Source organism: Bemisia tabaci, chromosome 8, assembly GCF_918797505.1.
Source record: "Bemisia tabaci chromosome 8, PGI_BMITA_v3".
In the NCBI taxonomy this organism is placed as follows: domain Eukaryota; kingdom Metazoa; phylum Arthropoda; class Insecta; order Hemiptera; family Aleyrodidae; genus Bemisia; species Bemisia tabaci.
In genome coordinates, this window is record NC_092800.1 from 14,221,226 (window position 1) to 14,239,466 (window position 18,241).

Consider the following 18,241-nt stretch of genomic DNA (forward strand, 5'->3'; position numbering starts at 1 on the left):
TTTTTTTCATGAGCAATGTTTGAGATGTATCTTTTTTCTTTATTTTGTTTCAGGTGGTGTCATACTGAAACGGGTGAAACTGTATCAGGAGTGTATCACCGAGGGCCCAAGTCTTTCGTCGAATCCTGTTGGCAGCAGGGTAGGTAGGGAGGGGGGAGGGTAAGGCACTGCTAACACTCGCGTTCGCGTCGTAACTACTCTATCGTGTTTTCCCGGGAAACACGTCGCGTGAATACTCCACCTTTTTTTCTTAATTTTATTTTGTGATTCGAAAGAAAAAAGGAAAATCGTTCTCTTGCCTCGTCCTCACTTCGTCTCTCAAGATTCAAACTCGTTAATCACTCGCGTTTTTTTTCTTTTTTTTATCGAAAGACCATCGACCAATCTCATTTCGTGTGTATTTTTGTCAATTACAAATAAATCGCTATGTTTCTCGCGGTAGTCTGTTGAAGTCAAGTAATGCTCCGCGTTGTTTTTATCGTGATTTCTTTTTTTTTTGTTAACTCTTTTTACTTATTCAGTACCTCGGCTATATTTCGCGATTAAACTAATTAATTTATTTTTTTAATTGTTTATTGTTTGTTTATTTTATTTCTCTTGTTGCAATATTTATTATTTAACTAATATGTAAAAAAATAATTGATGGCACTTGTCAAAGTGGGGACTTTAATCTTAAGATTAAATTATTTATTATTGTTTTTTTCCAGATTTTATCCTTTGTGATTTTTTATGTAATATTCGACCATTGGAACAGTTTTCGTGCTTAAATATTTCGCGGTTACATTCTTATTTTGTCTAGGTTCTTGAGTTCTTTCTTTCTCTCTCTTTTAAATGAAATCTTAAATCCATTCGTATATTTTTATACCGAAAGCCTCATAACTCGAGTCTCGAGTTTTTCTCTGATGATGCCTGAGTGTATTATCACAACATGATGAATGATAGTTAGGTGTACTTTTAATTTTAAAAATATTTACAAATCAATTATGTTTAACGTGTATGAAATATGTTTTTAAGTTCTGATTTTTATTGTTTCTCTTATACTTGTAATGTTAGTGAATCTTTACAAATCTAGTATTTCCACTAATCTGTGATTTTTCTGAATGAGAAATAGCTATCCAATTTTTCCAAAATTTCCTAGGCTTATATTAAGGTAGTACCTCCTCTCAGTATGTTGTTTTTTTTACTACATTATGTAATTATCGGCCTTAGATTCCAACCAGGTTGAGAAGGCAACTGGGTTAAGTGCATTTCAGACTGATAATGATTCAACATCTTTGGTTGTCTTTTCCTTGCAGATCAAAAGCTTTCGTAAATTTTTTCTTCTCAATTATCTCATTAATCTTTGAAGTGAATAATCGAAAGCTTGGCTCTCAATGTTTTTTGTAACGTTATGAAGATTATGCTAGGTTTTGACAGTCTCTGGATGTGCCTAACTCACTTGACCTTCTACAACTTCGATAAATTGATTTAGTGGCTGTAGATTCCAATGAATAGGGTTAGGTTCCCTAATCTTATGTATGTTGAATCACTATCTTTATGTTCCTGAATATCATTTGATGCTTTCATTTATCATCGTTCAAAACACATTGAGTTGGAAATCTTTCAGTCTCAGCCTGCTCTCAGATTTACAAGCCAAGGAATTACTAATTTTACAAAATTGTTGCTGAGTCAAGGAAGTCAGGTCTTTACTTTGTGAGGGTCATAAGCAAAAATCTTAGCTTGGAAAAAATTCATGCCTAGTTGAAAGAGCCTATAAAGTTTAGCAGGACGTATACAGGTCTTGAAAACAGGACATTTTATGCAAAACTGTAGAATTTGTAACAGCTTGAAACTTGAAATCTGAAAAAGCATCATCGCTGTCTACACAATCTTAGTCTGTCTCTGGGCTCAACGGTGGAGAGAGGAATAATTTTCAGTGCGGAATCTCAATTTTATTTAATTGAATGATTAATACTGATAGAAAAAAGGTTCAAATTCTGCCATTAGCCATGAAATTAATGCCAAAAATTGTCCATTTTGAGTTCTATACTTGCTAACTGCTGATGTGGAAAGTCAGGGAATTTTTGAAATTTTGGTCTCGGAAACCAGGAAAAGTCTGACATTTTTTCTTTCCAAGTTTGTAGACACAGACACTCTGTTCAATCACTGAATAGCTGAGCGTAAGTCGTCGCTCCTCTGACGTAAGGGTGTATCTCGATTTCCATATGAGTCCTGTTCTCTGTGTAACTTTGCTTTCTGAGGCTCATGTGAAAAAAGAGATGTGCCCTTGCGTCAGAGAAGCGACAAAATTTCCCATGATGACGCAGCCACTAAATCAATCTATTAAGACCAGTTGAATTTTTAAACTTTCCTTCTTTTTCTGCTGTCCGATCTTTCATTGATCAAATTGTTTTCCTTATAATTTTTTTTGTCACAGTTTCCATGTGTTAAAATTTCACCAAGGAAAGCTCTTCGAAAAATTTTCCCCCTTGTCAAGTAATATCAATCCTAAATTGCATAGAGGAAAAATCAATTCAGACTTTTTTTCAGAAGTTGTATTGACAGAACCACTTTTGACGAAATAGCAACAAAGAAAATTATGTTATTGACGTAAAAACTTCAAGAATAAATTATTAACATTTATGTGGTGTTGTCAAATTTTATAATGGCAAATTTGTAATTTTTTGTGGGAGGGGGGGAGGGCATAAAAGTTGTCAGGGATTATAAATGAATCGGGAAATAATGGCTGCAAAAATAATATGGCCATCCAGATTTTCATTTATGAAACCCTTGATCACTGAGGCGATGTTTACAAAAAGTAAGAAGTGCTTTTGTAAATTGTATGCCTGACAAAATGGTGGGAAAGATTCAGATGAATTTTTCATTCATACCACTACTACGAGGAATTGAAATAGCTGATTAACATTAAACAAATTGAAAACGCTTTTCATTCTTTCTGTTGTGTAAAAATGAAACCAGATATTGTCCCCTTTCGTAACTTGGCGTTATTTATGCGCACGGAAGCTACTTCTGTTCTGTTTTCTACCTTTCTTCATTTTTTATCTTTTTATTTTTTAAAGGACAACGCACACAGTACCAAGAAATTCAGCGCTGGTTACTTTTCGATTTTTTAAACATAAAATAATCAAATTCCTCCGGATGATAAGCCGCGCAGTGTCTTCACACATGATAAAACAGTCCCACATCTCCAGTAAAAAACTCATGTAAGAGAGCTGAAAAAAAAATAGCTTTCAGCCTTACTTTTCCGAAGATTGGCACTGAAGCACATTGTGTTCAGGGAACATCATATCAATAATATTGAATTCTAACTGGTGCCGAATTTCCTAGTATTGTATGCATTATCCTCTCTTCTCTATTAATTTTTTCAATGATACATTTATATCATAGTGAGATGTTTCTTTTGAGTTGTATTTTTTTTCTATCGCCACCTTGAAACTTAAATTTTGTATAGATTGATAGTTGGGAAATCACAAGTGAACTTTCTCTTTGTATTATTACTATTATAATTTTCCTCACCCCTAGGTTTTTCAATTATTTTTTTTAATCCCAAGATCAAGTTCAGTTACTTTCATCCTCAAATACGCAGGAACTGACCTAAGTTTACATGTACATGATGACTCATTGAATGATGTTGAAACCTGGAAAATTTTACAAATTTCAATTCCAGGCTTCTCATTCTCTGTCTAAACTGTAAATTTTGTCAACTTCCTAAGCTGTATCAGTCAACATTGATTGAAATCTTTGTCAACATTTTGCCCACTTTTATGCCTGTAATATTAGTGTCATTAATTTTACAAACCAGTGGATTAGATTAGTGTCCTGCAAATAGCAGGTAGAGGAGTCGTTAAGGGAGGTGTGTGTCTCGTACTTTCTATTTGCATATGAAAGCGCTGTTGTTTGCTTATGTTGAAATTAGAGGAGATGGTGGTCAGTTTAGACTTGGTTGGAAATTTTTTGGAGGGTGTTTGATGACATCCTGGGATTGGATAAGATAAAATTTTCAGTGTTGAGAGGCGTGGTATATTATGCAGAAAAACAGATCAAAATTTCCTATGACATAGGACAGATTTCAATGGCTCCAGTCAAAAAAGGCGTATCTCCAATTGCAACATCGCAGATTTCATGTCACATTTTATTTTTAAAAAAACGAAAACTAATCAATATTATTACTCAAAATTTCTCCTTAAATCTTGTCTTCGGATGAAGAATATTTTTTGAGAATTTCAGGTAATAATATTCATCAGTTTTTCCTGTAAAAAGTAAAATGTAGCTCTCAAAACCTCGTAATGAAGTTAAGTCTTTTTCAATTTAAGCCTTTAATATATTGAGAAATGAAAGGGAAGTATCTTGAGACTTATAGTTTATGATCACTTTATCGATTTTGATTCGTCTTGAACTCGTCTTACACCCTAAAATTTGTAACTGTTCTGTACCTCCTGTATTTTCCTCGTTAGTTGCCAACACTGGCAGGCAAACATCAGACTCTTTAACCACAAAGATATGCGTCATTTTATCTTGCTCTTAAATGTCATCGGAAAGTCGACCTCCTGATGACACCTCTCATAGGAAATTTATGTGTACGCTGTTTTTATAGAGGAGGTGAATTTTGTGGATTCTCGTACACTTTGGAAACAATTTGAAGATATGACACTGCTCCAAATGATGAAAGCTTTTTCAGGACCGTAGCTTTTGCATAAATAAGAAAGTAGAAAAAATATAATTTAACTTGGGAATGCTTAATTTTTAACCAAAGACAGGCAGTGAGCTGAAATACCTTTTTTATTAAACTACATCCAGTTCTCATAAAATTTTAGATCCATTTTACTTTATTTCATTTTATGTCGTTCTAGAATTTCCCTTGAGCCAAGCTCAACAACATTGTATTGCTTCTCAGAAATAGCCTGTCATAGAAGAAGGTAACCAAAATAAGAAATACACAAAAACAATTAACTATTGACACATATTATATTAACACCCCCCCCCCCCCCCAAAAAAAAATCACAAGAAAAAACTTGCCGGACGGACCGGAAATGCTTTAAATTCCCGGACCCCCGCATCAAATACATCAATCGCTATTGAGTTCAACTTAATCAAAGCTCAAAAAATTAGGGAATTAAGATCATAGATTTTACAATTGACTTTTCACTCGGAAAGGACAAATTATTCATTATTCTAAGACCGTTAGTTAAATCCTCTTATTGGTGCTCAAGTTTTTCTTTTCTTTTTTTTCATAGAGTAATTTTGCTAGTTTCTCTGATAAAACAAAAATTTTTCAGGAAAGTTTCAATTTATTTTCTTCATTATTTTAAAAGCAGTTCATTTACAATTCCTAGGACAGCTGCAAATTTCAAGTAAGAATGTTCAAAACTTTTTTAAAAAAAACATTTTTATCCAAAAAAGTACAGCAATACTCAAATGATTGTACGGCTTTCTTTCGCTACAGAATTAGACTAAGCTAGGTGGGAAGGAATCCTTTTTTTTTTATATATAAAGCTAATTTTAGAAACCATTTAAACTGTCACGAATCGATGCTTGTATGTACAAACATATTTATGTACTTGGCTCATTACTGCTATACTTTGTGGTGCTCAAAGTATCTTGAGAACCAAAATTAGGTCTAACAGAAGAGTACTTTGAATTTCCAGTCTCACAAATGTTTCCAAAGAACAGCATCTATAGAATTCACAACTCCTCGAACTCTAGGCCAGGTGTTCAGTGTGTTCTTAATTGTGCGCTGCCAACATCTCTGAAAGCCTTCATGTTGGTTCAATGTAAAGGATAGAAGTGGTCAAATGATTATTTTGTTCTGTAGCTTTTCTTGTAATTATTATTTTTCCTTTTAGCTTATTTAAGTTTGAAGTAGTATACCTTATCATGTATGCATACATAGCTATTTATGTAAAGTTGTTGAAGCGTTTGTGCATGCGCCGATGTTGTTGTAATTTGTCGTACAGTAAACTACCATCAAACTCCCTAAATTTTTAAATTACCGCCTATATTCCCATGTAAGTTGAATCCTCGAGAATAAGGTTGCTACTGTTCAGAAAATGTCAGGGAATTTTAAACGGTCAGGGAAAATTTTTGAGTCATTTCTATTTGCTTTCTAGAATGGGTTTAACGTTTTGATCAACAAATTTAGGCTGGAAACTAATTCAAATTATGTCTTTTTAACCAGCTGGTAGATCTTCATTGTCAGGGAATTTTACCAAAATGTGTCAGGGAAATTCTTTATCTAAGTCCTGTGGCAACCCTGGGAATATCAATAGCACTTAGAGACTTAGGGCTCGGATATTAAGCGCATATTAGGGTCCTTTTTCCTTCTTCTTGTTTTACCAGATCTCTCTCAAATAGTGTCTTTTTATTCTGATAGTTCACTAAGTTGTAGCGCCTATTGTAAATTTTGAATCAAACTTTTTGACCTTATAAATTTAATTTTCAGGAAAAATTTGTTTCCAGATTGTATCAAACTAGGCACCTTGCCTCTCCTTTTTATCAATTTTATGTATATTTTATTTTCTGTCATTATTCTTTACAAAAGGAGATTGCAAAAATTTAAAAATTCAGGTATGTGAAACAAATTGTGCCTTGTGGCTGCTTAAGTGCTTCTAAACTTGTGTGTGTGGAGTTTACTGTACTTGTGTATAATCTTGTGTCTCTCTTGTAATCTTGCATATTTATTGTGAATATCTCTGCTCTTTTTTGGAATTTTTTAAAATTTGAAAAAATTAATAAAATTGAGACTTAGTTCCGAAAACTTTTTTTATTTTTATTTTATTTTATTTTTTTCATTTTTTTACCACTACATACTTTTTTCAACTCAATGATTTTTAAGCTTGAAGATTACTTATGATTTTAACCAATGTTTCAGTAATTTTTCGACAGAAGATCAGCTTTAAGTGGTCATGTCTCTTAGTGAGCTGTAAATGTGTGTGCTCTTTGAAGGTAGGATTATTTTAGACAATGAGGTCTTGAGTGGAGGTAGTGAACCTGAGGAATGGATGATCAATTGCTTGTAAATTATCTTTTCTTATCAAAATTTTTCGGAAAATTTGTTAATTCTATGATCAGATCGTAATCATGCTGAAAAGATGCAATAACTTATCATCATCATTAGTTTGAAAGTCAACTTACCAAGTGTGGAAAAATTGAAAGTGCAACTTATGTTTGGACAAATGTCTTCGCTATTCTCTAAATTTTTAAAGAGTACAAATGTTTATGCTTTTTTTAGAATATTACATCTTACAAACTGCGTAAAATACTTAATTACACTTAAATAAGAAAATCTTAAACTTTTCGGACACTTGACTGAACTTTCGATGCGCAAGCTCTATTTTTGTACAAAACTTGTAACATATTTCCAGCCTGTCAGTTCAGTCCATGTGAGTGACTTTCCTTCATTCAAAACTAAAATCTCTCAATCTCATGAGGACTCCTCCGTGATTGTTTGGTTCATCGAGGGAAGACCTCACACAAATCGTCCCACTTACAACGATGTCAATATTTCTTTCTTAGATGGGCACTCAAGACAGCTATGATTAAAGGAACGCAACCTCTTCATCCATCAATGGACATGGAAAAAGTGCGAAATGTCAACATTGAAGCCGATAAACACAGAAGAGACTGTGGCAATTTGACCTGTCATCCGTGCTACAACGATTAAAAATAAGTGAAAAAATCCAATGGAAATAGGTGAAATCGCAGACGAGGGCATTATTTCTTCAATTTGACCCTTTGCCCCAGTGTGCATGTCTTGAATAATTTGTATCAATATTTTCAATGTTAGCTCTACCTCCTTTGTCATCTTGTAAGAGACAGAAAGAAAAGGAAGAGACAGTTTTGGGAAAACTCCCTGCCCTTAGCACTTTTGCACTACAAAACTTGTGCAACCCAGTCTTATTTAGGAAATGTCTTTCATATTATTAAACACCTGATTGTTGAATAGGCTCCATAAATTCAATGGAGAACATGCTACTAATTCAATGCTTGTCAGGTTATTATCAACAGAGAAAATGAGAACTGTCACAGTGCTTTAGCATGTCAACAAAATTTGCAATGGCTTCAAGCGTTCACTTTAGTGCCCATAGTGCAAGTTTTACATCATGAAGAATTAACTATGATGATAAGCGAGTTTCATTGCCCAGAACTTAAATAGAGACATTTTCTTTTCTGGCCTGATGCAAATAGGGGATGTACTCTTCTTTCCTTTTTATGTATTAACACGTCAACTGCCATGCTAGTCCCTAGGGACAAGCACTTACGAAAGTCATTCTTGAATCATTTCTGCTAAGTGGAGAGAGAACTCTATCATTGCATAACCTCTTGTTACACTGGCTTCTGATAAATGAGCAGCTGCTACTGAGCGATATCTGACCTGCATTTTGCAATTCGGAACCACAATTCTTGGCTCATATGTGAAAACACTTATGTACAGGGGGAAACCAACGGTACATACGTTGTTTCTAAACTGAGCCAGAAATCGTAGTTTTCATTGTAAAATGTAGCCTATCCATCAAAGTTTCAATTCTTTTGCACCTCTCTACTTGCCGAGGATTTTAAGACAAACTGTGACAGTAAACTTGTTAAAATCTAAAGTGTAAATATTCATGAAAAAATTTATCAGTGCATGAGGCCCATCCTGTTTAATTAATTGTTACTGCTTTACAGTCGCCAAATATTAAAGTGTCGCAGCAAGAGAGCCCCTCATTTGCGATGTTTGCAATTTGTTGTAGGAGATGTTTAGCTGAATCGTATTTTAAATTTTACTAAAATAGGAACTCCGATGCTGTGATTTTTTTCTGCAAGTTATTCACTTTTCAATTTTTGAATTTTATACGTTATTTATAGAAACCAAAAAAATATTCCTCGTTTCATTGGTAGGTACTTTTATACATTGTGAGCCAAGACTGATACAGAGAGTTCCCTCCTAAGTTTGAGTGAAAAGCACAAATTCAGGTAGGAGACAAAACGCCAACGACCACTAGCTGAAGACTGACGTTGAGTTAAGATATTCATAGCTATGATTAGTTTAGGATGCAAATATTTTTTTAAATGAGTACCTGTAGCAGGAAAGAAGTAAGGTACACCTTACATTCAATATTTACCTCCTAATTGCACTGATAAATTGTACTCATGGTAACCTCAAAATTGTACCCTGGCAATTTGTACTCCCGAAAATTGTCTCTTCTTTTTATCTTTTTGCTGATTATTTGTCTCCCTCATGCAACTATAAGAAGCAAGAAAGAAATTCCTGCAAATCTTATTTCTTGCAAAGAATATGTCTCTAACTATATTTCATGTAGTTCTCTCCTTCCTTTTCGAAGCTAGCAAGTTAAAGAATTAATAGATTTTTCATTGCACGGTAATAAAAGGTATGTAGCTAGTATTTGTCAGTTGAAGAGGAATTGCTCAGTATGCTTTAAGTACCCATTCACTCACTTGTATATGTTATTTTTCCTTGTAATTGTTGCATGCTTCTCTCATAAGTATTGTCAAATGGTAACTTGAAATTATTTATACGTTGGAAAAAAGAAGAAGAAACAAACGTCTAGTCTATTTTAAATGTATTCTGTTCTGATTCTTTCTTCTCAATTGTTTCACTTTTATTTTCTTTTTGTCACAAAATTAAAAATGTTTTTGCAAGTGCATTTATGATTCTAATCTGAAAGTGATTGGTGTGAGTATGCTTGTGATTGTCTTTTTTATTTTACTGAAGTTTTAGTTATGAACGAATCATCAAAATTTTAAAATTCATAAATTGGCATCTGTAATTTAATCTTTGAACGAGGTTCTGTCTTCTTATAAAATTTTACATGTTTGATATTGTGCTTGGATATTAAAATAGTATTCTGTACCTACTGTGTGATCCGAATATCTTTTAAGGCCTAGTTCTCCCTGTAACAAAAACCCGTAAAGTGATTATGTAATTTCTGCCTGTTTTTTTTAAAAAATGATGAAATTAATGAACACTTTTATCTGCATGGCAAAGCCTCTGTCTTCACTTACAGAAAATTCTTTCAGCAGAATATGTGAAAGGGTTGCCCTTCAGGTTCCCTCAGGTTGCCAAAATTTTATGCCTGTCTTTCGTATAACAACTGATAAAAAGGCGAATAGCATTATGTAAAGGGACTCAGATCATGGGTTTTGCAAAAATATCACAAGTATCACTGTTTTGAGTTTTGTGTAAAAATATTATAAGATAACTCGATTAGTCTTCAGAGTAAATCGCAGATTCTAGATAGTTTTTGTCCTTAAATGCCCTTTTCATTTTGCCCTTTAATGGGTATTTCTTTTAAAGAGGTAAATCACCCAAGTGCTCACACTGACTCTTCTTGTTTTTGTTTACCTTTAAAGATAGATAAAATTGTCATAGATTTGTTTCTACTCCGCATGTTTTAATAGTTGATTTTTAATTGTTAAATCGTACCTAGAATGTTCCTTCTTTCATTATTTGCTTGAACAGTCGCAAATATTTGGAGATTCAAATTAGTACATTAATTGTCGTAGCGTAATTTTGTTATCAGTGAAAATAATCAAGTCCCAATTGTAATCCAATCAATTACCCTCATTTTTGTTGATCATTTCTCTTTCCATTTCTGATATTTTTATTTTGTAATCTACCTTGACTCCTTTTTTTCTGTGTTTTCTTTCTTCTTTTTTTTGTCAATAAAATTTCAGTGAACTTTTTTTCTTTGTGTCTTTTTTTGAGGAAAATCAAATTCGCACCTTTTCATACCTGAAATATCTTCGGACTGTAACTAAACTGCATGCCAATTTGATTCCACTCTTGGTATTTCAGGATTGAATACCATGAAATACGAGGGGGGAAAAAGATTAAGAATTATTCAGCGTTGCCAAGTTCACTGTTTTACACATACCATTTCAATTCTAAACTAATCAAGGTTTACCAGTTTGCTTCAGCATCTTAATGAATTAAGTAATGTGATGAAATAAAAAGAAGAATCATAGTTATTTAAAATTCTCTCTTTACTGTTTCCATCTTTCATTAACACTCAGCTATTGGATTCAAGTATGTTAAATAAATGTATGTGGTTGACAAAATTTGTTAAAATGGAGATAAAATATATAAAAATTAACAAAAAAGGTATAAAAAAGCAGAGCAATTGAATTTATCCAGAAACAGTTCAAACCAACAAACTCAAACAAGATCGGAATTAAATCTTCTCAATTCAGATTCCGCCTGAAAAATATTAGTATTTCACTTACACATATATTACACAGGTACAAAACTTATTTACATAGATATGTGTGTACAGAGTTGTAACATGCAAAATATTAGTAAGTACAAGATGTTTCAAAGAAAAATACACCGTTGCGGTGAATATTATTTCGAAAAAAAGAGAAAAATACTGGTGCAAGCTGCACCGTTTTGCACCAAGCTCATCATTTTCAGTTTGTCTACCTGGTCATTCAAAATCAGAGATCTTAAATTTACGATCTTGCTGATATTTTTTTGAATTGACGACCCTTGTTATACTGCCATGATAGGTTAGATTCTCATGATCAATATGGATCATCAATGCGACTGCTAAGTGTTTCCGTTTCAAAACTATGGGGTGCAGCTGAATCGCGAACCTAGTATCAAATAAATGACTTTAGATACTCCGCTGGCGAATTATGTTAAGTAGTAAAGAAAATCAAAAAGTAGCAGCCTTTCTTAATTTTGATCAACAACACTTGACAGTCATTTTGATGACCAATTTTGATTGTGGTAACAAAACTCTACAGGAAAACATCATATTCGCATTCAAGTGCTGACGAAATTCTAGGAAATGATATTTAGTTTTGGGGAAGTTAAGAATAATTTTCGTTTAAATTATCAAATACAATGAAACAAATTGCGAAAAATATACCTGACAAATTCAGAGATGAAAACTCACAACCAGAAAATTGATATTTTATCCATTATAATTTTAATTTTGTAAAATTTGAATGCTAATTCGGAATTTTTCTGGAGTATGGCAGGGTAACATGGGATCTTTAAAACAAAATTGAACATAACAAGCAAATTCTTGACCTAAGCGGTCCCCCAAAATTATCCAGAATAGTACTAAAATTACCAGACTGAACAACTTATAAAGTTGATCTTGGTTTCATTTGAAAGAGGGCATTAAGAGAAAACTATTGAGACAAAGATTAGCTTATTTGAAAAAAAATTGGCCTGGATATGGCAGTTTGAATGAAGAATTTATGACAACCGCCTACGATTGTTTTTAACAAATTTGTCTCGCATCAAAAACAACGTCTATTATGAAAATATAGTGAGAGTTTCTCCTTTGCGAGTTGGTCGGATCATGACAATACGAAATTTGACGATGTCTCCATTATTCTTGTTTGTAGAGAACCAAGTTGTAGGAAAGAAAAACGAGACTCACAACTCCATTTTTTTTTTCTGATGACACATTTGAAGACACGCAAAAAATTCCTCTAAGGTCAGTATGTCTAAAATAAAAGTTGCAATCGCCCCCTTCCCCGAAATTTACTACCTCATTTTGGTTTGCGCCTTAAAGGTACAGAGATCAACCTGCGCTGTTTAAGTTAAATTAGATTCTTGGTGATTATTCTGATTGTGAGTCCATACAAGTATAAGTCGCATATCTAGTCTCTGGAAGAAACGACTTAAAGTACTTAAGAAAATGGAGAATTGACCTTTTCTGGGAATGAAGGAGCGGCTTATTTTTGCATTTTTACTTCAAAGCTTCCCTTGAGGGTAGTGGAAATATTGTTTTTTATTATTCGCCCGGGTAATTTTGTTCCTTGGAAATAAATCTGCCTTCTCTGAAGTTTTGTGCATGCAAAACTTAAAACCAAGGGGAATAATTACGACAAGGAGAGTATTTAACAGGATTCGGCCTAACTGCATTACATGTTGCTTAATTTCCTCTCACGTTTTATTTTGTTGACAGAAATCTTAACACAATGATGCTTTTGAACTTTTTGTTAATTTCCCATCGATTATTATGAATAAATGTACAAAATTTCGAAGTAAAATGTTCCATGGATTTCTGTTAAAAAACAAGACACGAGAGGAAACTACGCAGCGTCTCATATAGAAAGGATGATTCGGGTTGAATCTGTCCACTTTGAGGTAATAGAATTCAAAAGTTTACACAATGCTTGGTACAAATAAAATTTTTGGCACCATTGGAGGACTTCTTTTCTAAAAAAAAAACTAGAGCACGCAGCATGACAAAATATTGCTCATTTTTTGATCCATCAAAATTTTGTAAAAGGTTCTACTGCCACGTACTAAAAAAGATTTCTGATCCAGCAGCTTTTGCAGATAACTCAATGATTACGAAACACCGATGCCTTTTAAACATCTTTGGCCAAAAATGAAATGAATTTTAGCAGTATTTTGAAAATTCAAACCATAAAAAACACATTTTTTCAATCATGTTTACGTAAATATGAAAAAAGGAGATACCTATCTTGAAGGATGAATTTTTGAGATGGTGGGAGCAGATTTTTTTTAAAAATTTGAATGCATCAAACAATGAGCTGCACCCTAAACTTAGGACTCAGCTTTCAATAAATTAATAAAAAAAACTAAGGTATTTACAGGGCTAATAGGAATAAAAATCTGAAAAGAACACGAATAAAAATAACAAATGACAAGAACAAAGTAATTAACTAAAAATATTAACAACTTCTCACGCAGTAAAAAAATCTTTGCCGCAATCATGAAGATAAAATTAAGCATCCGAGCTTTTGAATTAAATGAAAAATGAATTTTTCAGTACTAAAAATAAAATTTACAGGAATGTGTGAGTTTCCTGAGTTAAATACTTAAACAGTCTTTGGAGAAGGCGGAGGATAGTTCCCACGGTAGGGCTTTTTGCCTTCCATCATGAGACACATGCTAAAAAAAAATGAATTGTCTTTCAAATAAAAATAAAAGATATAAGGGAAGACCAAGGATCTTAAAATTTATAAAACCACTTCGATTTTGTAGGGAAAAAATGTTTTCATTCACTTTTTCCCATATTTAATGTTGAGCATTGTGATGTGGTAATTTGATGGTTTAGTTGGTATGTGAAATTCTGATCCGCTATTGCATCAACCTAGTCTATTATGTGTTGACGGCAAGGCTAAAAACTGCCCTTCCTTCTCATTCAAGTTTAAAAAGTGAGATAAGTCTACTAAATGAATTTTAAGTTTATATGACCTGTTGAAATGTAAGACGTCCGTGACAGAAATGTTGTATAAGTTAGAATATTACGATTGCACTGAGACAAAACACTTGACAAGTCACACATTGTTGAAACTTGGCAAAAGTAAGATCATGTATAACGGTATAACGGTGACGTCCCGGAAATAAAAATAATGGCCGTTAGGAGAATGACGATTGGAAGGGAGACCTGTCATGTTAAATCATTCAGCATTTCTCGACGGTTATTCAGACGCCAAATACCAATAGTTGTGTCGCTGAAAAAAAAGAAAATGAGAAATATAAATTAGTCATTCACAGCTGAAAACTCCAAACTAGTGTTCAATACAGCTTATGAGGAAGACAGCGACAGTTAATGCTCAATGCTATTCAAGGATTTTAAACTCGGTTTTAACTATTCACTTGAGATGGGACAAAATTTAACAATGTTAACGAAGAGGAGAGGTGTGACACTCAGTTCAATAGACGTGGTGCTGGTAAAAACAAAGTGTGGCATGCAATAACTTAAAAAGATTGCACGCCAAAGAATGAGGCTTGCGTCCCTATTTCTGCTGGAAATAGGGTGGTCGAGAAGCTTGATTCTTAGTCCATCTTTTTTCTTAGAAAAGGTTATCTTTCAGCAGCCGGATTGTTGAAACTTTAACTGGCTTTGTCGGGACGATAAGACAAGACATAGCCCAATATATTGATTTTCGATTCTTGTCATGCCGACATAAATTTCAACAATCAGGCTGCAGGTCTGATTTGCTCTTCAGTTGTTTTCGTCCTTCAAACGATTAGAAACGATTTTGCTTCGGAGATTTATACTGAATGCATAAATCAGAGAAAGCAAATCAGAGATGGGACTACAAAAGTACTTATTTCGGTTTGCAAAATAGTAGATTTTTCACCACATTTCACGTTTTCAAAGGATGTTTGATCATACATACTGTACACTATTATGTATACATTCTTTTTGCCATTTCGAAAATATTCGCTGATGATTTCTTGAAAGAGGCTGGGTATTATTATCTTAAAAAAAAACACTGTAGGAGCAGAAATTTTGAAACACCAGTCAAGATACAGGGTTTTTTTTAATTTCATTGTTTGAGGACTAAGATACTCGAACATAATAAAGCATAGATTATACATCATCATTAGATGGAAAATTTACGATGAAGTTCCAGAGAAAGATAGAGACTTTGAAGCATAGATGAGGCTGATTGGGTATTGAATATATTGATACATTGTCGAAGATAAGCGTGAAGTGCGCCTACTCGAGTAAAGAGAAGTTGACAATGAAAAGCATAACTTTGGTTGAATTTTACCATGGTAGCTATTAATATTTATTGGGTCAGTCTTAAATTAGTTTTAAAACCAGAGAGGGCCATAAAGTTTATGTTGAACTTAGAAGATATCACAGAGCAGCTAATTCAGAGTTCGAAGTAGGCCATCTGATCACCGAGCTATCTAAATTCATGAATATATATATAACTTCAAATGTGTAGTGGGGATAGTGGGTGAATTTTTTATTTTGATCGTTGCAAATTGATTCTTACAAATACTCAAACATGATTCACACGTTAAGTCTATCGTTTTGGTATGAAGTTGTCCATGAAATATTATTTTGAAGTTCAAAGCATGTCAAAAAACAAACCACAAAGAAGATTTAAATACTAAAGCATAGCTCGAGAATCTATAATCTGCCAAAGCATATGAGACTAAAAACCAGCTTGAGAAAGAAGATAGAAATGACAGCGCAAGCACTTTTTGACCTTAGATTTATTTTTAAGCTATAGCAGTTTGGGGGCCATGTCTGAGGTAGATCTTGAAATTTGAGGTGACACTCCAGAACCACATTGATCATGCAAAGAAAAAAAATTGAACTTCAATCGGAGGTCAAATTGACAAGACCTCTTCCTGATGAATGTATAATATTGTGATTAGAAGTCACTTCACAGCAGTACATTTTCAGCTATCTTATACAACACTCTTTCCCTGCTCTCATAAATAAGTTGAGAAGCTCATGAGACGCGGGACCTAAGGATGTTCAAGGCTTGTACTATCCATCGCATACTGTTGAGGTTCAAGAATTAAGTGAGGATCCATGTGTATCCACAATACGATGTCCCAAAATGAAATTGACTCCCAAAAAGTTCCAATTGCAAAGGCTAAACAGGTGCCGTCTTGTTAAAAAAAAACTTTTCGAACAATTGGACGATTTTGAGTAAGATCTCGGTGATACCCGAAGGCAAGACTCTAAAATCATAACCCAAAAATTACCACTTAAAAGTTGTCAAAGGCATTATCAAAGCTACAGATTAAAGCAATTTAAGCGAGAAAAAAAATTACTCAACGAAAAAGGAAAATAAGAAACAAACAGCAAAAAGGCGAGAGGCACATTGCATCACACAAGGAAGAGGAAAAATCAAGAAAGTAATTACCTTGAAAGTAAAGTGAGGCAAACTCTACACACACTTGAAATTGAAGGAAGAACGTTCCCTTAACCGATTGACCAAGAAAATGAAAAAAACTGAGGTATCGAACTGACAAAGTGTAAAAAAACTTGTGAAACAAAATGTAAATGCCCGAGTCGATTAAAATAAGAAACTCCTAAGCTCACAAAATAAGAAAAAAGAAATAGCTTCCCTAACATATTTGCTTGCATTTTTTTCTCTTTTATTTTTTTGTATTTTTGTTTCAAGAGGTTTTAAGCTCATTATCTTGATTAACATTATATTTTCAAGTTTTGGATGATTTGGTGTATTTTCCGAAGGAAATACACTATTGCGATTTTTTTTTCACTTTCCTCAGATTGTTGTGAAATCAACCATTCAACTTATTCCGTTTCACTGATTAGGAAAAGAAGAAACTAACTTCATGTGCCTTTGAAGTTTGTTCTGATGCCCTTACTATCATAGAGGAAACTATTGACTACTTTGCAAAGAAGCCGGAGACAAAAAACTTGGGAAAAAAGACTTTTATTAAAATTATGAAAGACAAATACAATTGGATGAGGAGTCCCTCAACCATATTTAAGGGATAAAGACCTAACTATCAATGACAGAAACTTCCCTAGATTCTGGGAGGGGAAAGTTTTCTTGAAGCTCGATTGCGAGCACATTTTTGACGGGAGTCAGATACATAAATATGATAAAACAACAAAGAGATAACCGAAAAAGAGGAGGAGCAACTAAAGATTGAGATCGAAGAGCCGACCAGTTGACATTGACATTACAGAGGACGACTCAGGTAGCCGCCAAAGTTTCACTTCCCCACCACTGAAACACAATTTACAAACCATGCTATCGGAAACGCTCTTTGATACAAAATAGCAGACATTTTTAATCTCTTCCTTGAAAAAAAATCCTTGTTCACTTAGTTCCTTCATTTACAAGATCGATTCTGCTGTGAAAAGGGAGAACTTGCTTTTGCGAGCGCATCCAATTGTTCCTCAATTTTTCTCCAATAATATTTGATCAACTCTCCTTGGATTTGTCGTATGTGAGATTAAATGGAGGCGCAAGATGCGAGAAGGACAGTTTTTGATTGATAAGTTTAAAAATTTACATTACTATTTTACATCTTGCAATGATAGAAGAATCTAATGGGTGATTTTTCTAAAAAACTTTAAAAAAAAAAAAAAAAAAAAAAAAAAAAAAAAAAAAAAAAACATTGTGATATCATGAAGATATTCAACAAAAATGTGAATGAAATGCATGCATTCACTTTCATTACAATGAATGCCATTAGCAGAGATTCTGAAACATCAATACTGAGAAATGTCCTTCTTGCACCCAGTGCCACACTTCTGAATGAAAGTTCCAGCACAATTCAAAGCCAAGTATTGAGGGGTTTTCCAGAAAATGTACTTCATTGAAAGAATTTAGCAACATCTAAATGTTCAATCAGCACATTTACTCAGACCTGCAGTTTTTGATTAGTAATTTCATGTGTAAAGTAAAATATTCTTTAAATTATATGCTGTCAAACGCTTTTTAAGTCTCCTGGAGAGTTACGTTAGAGATAGACAATTTACAATATTATAAATTTATTTGCCTCAGAGAAAAGTAG

At 33.5% G+C, this 18,241-nt stretch overlaps 2 protein-coding genes across 5 annotated transcripts in view; one reads left to right on the plus strand and one right to left on the minus strand.

Annotated features, from left to right (window-relative positions):
• Tnpo (transportin 1) overlaps positions 1–10,683 on the plus strand; it is a 32,672-nt gene extending 21,989 nt beyond the window's left edge. The window contains exon 20 of the mRNA XM_019051800.2: positions 54–10,683. The gene's annotated coding sequence lies outside the window, so the exon portion shown is untranslated. The remainder of the gene's footprint in view (positions 1–53) is intronic.
• Positions 10,684–10,962: 279 nt separating this feature from the next.
• The window catches only part of Klp31E (kinesin-like protein 31E), a 143,221-nt gene continuing 135,942 nt past the window's right edge, over positions 10,963–18,241 (minus strand). For 3 of the 4 annotated variants that reach the window (XM_072303846.1, XM_072303848.1, XM_072303845.1), the window contains one exon: positions 17,130–17,448. In XM_072303846.1, the coding sequence (XP_072159947.1) occupies positions 17,361–17,448 (88 nt within the window). In that variant the 3' untranslated portion in view covers positions 17,130–17,360. Of the gene's footprint in view, positions 14,446–17,129; positions 17,449–18,241 lie in introns of those variants that run through there. The other variant, XM_072303847.1, reaches the window with a different exon arrangement.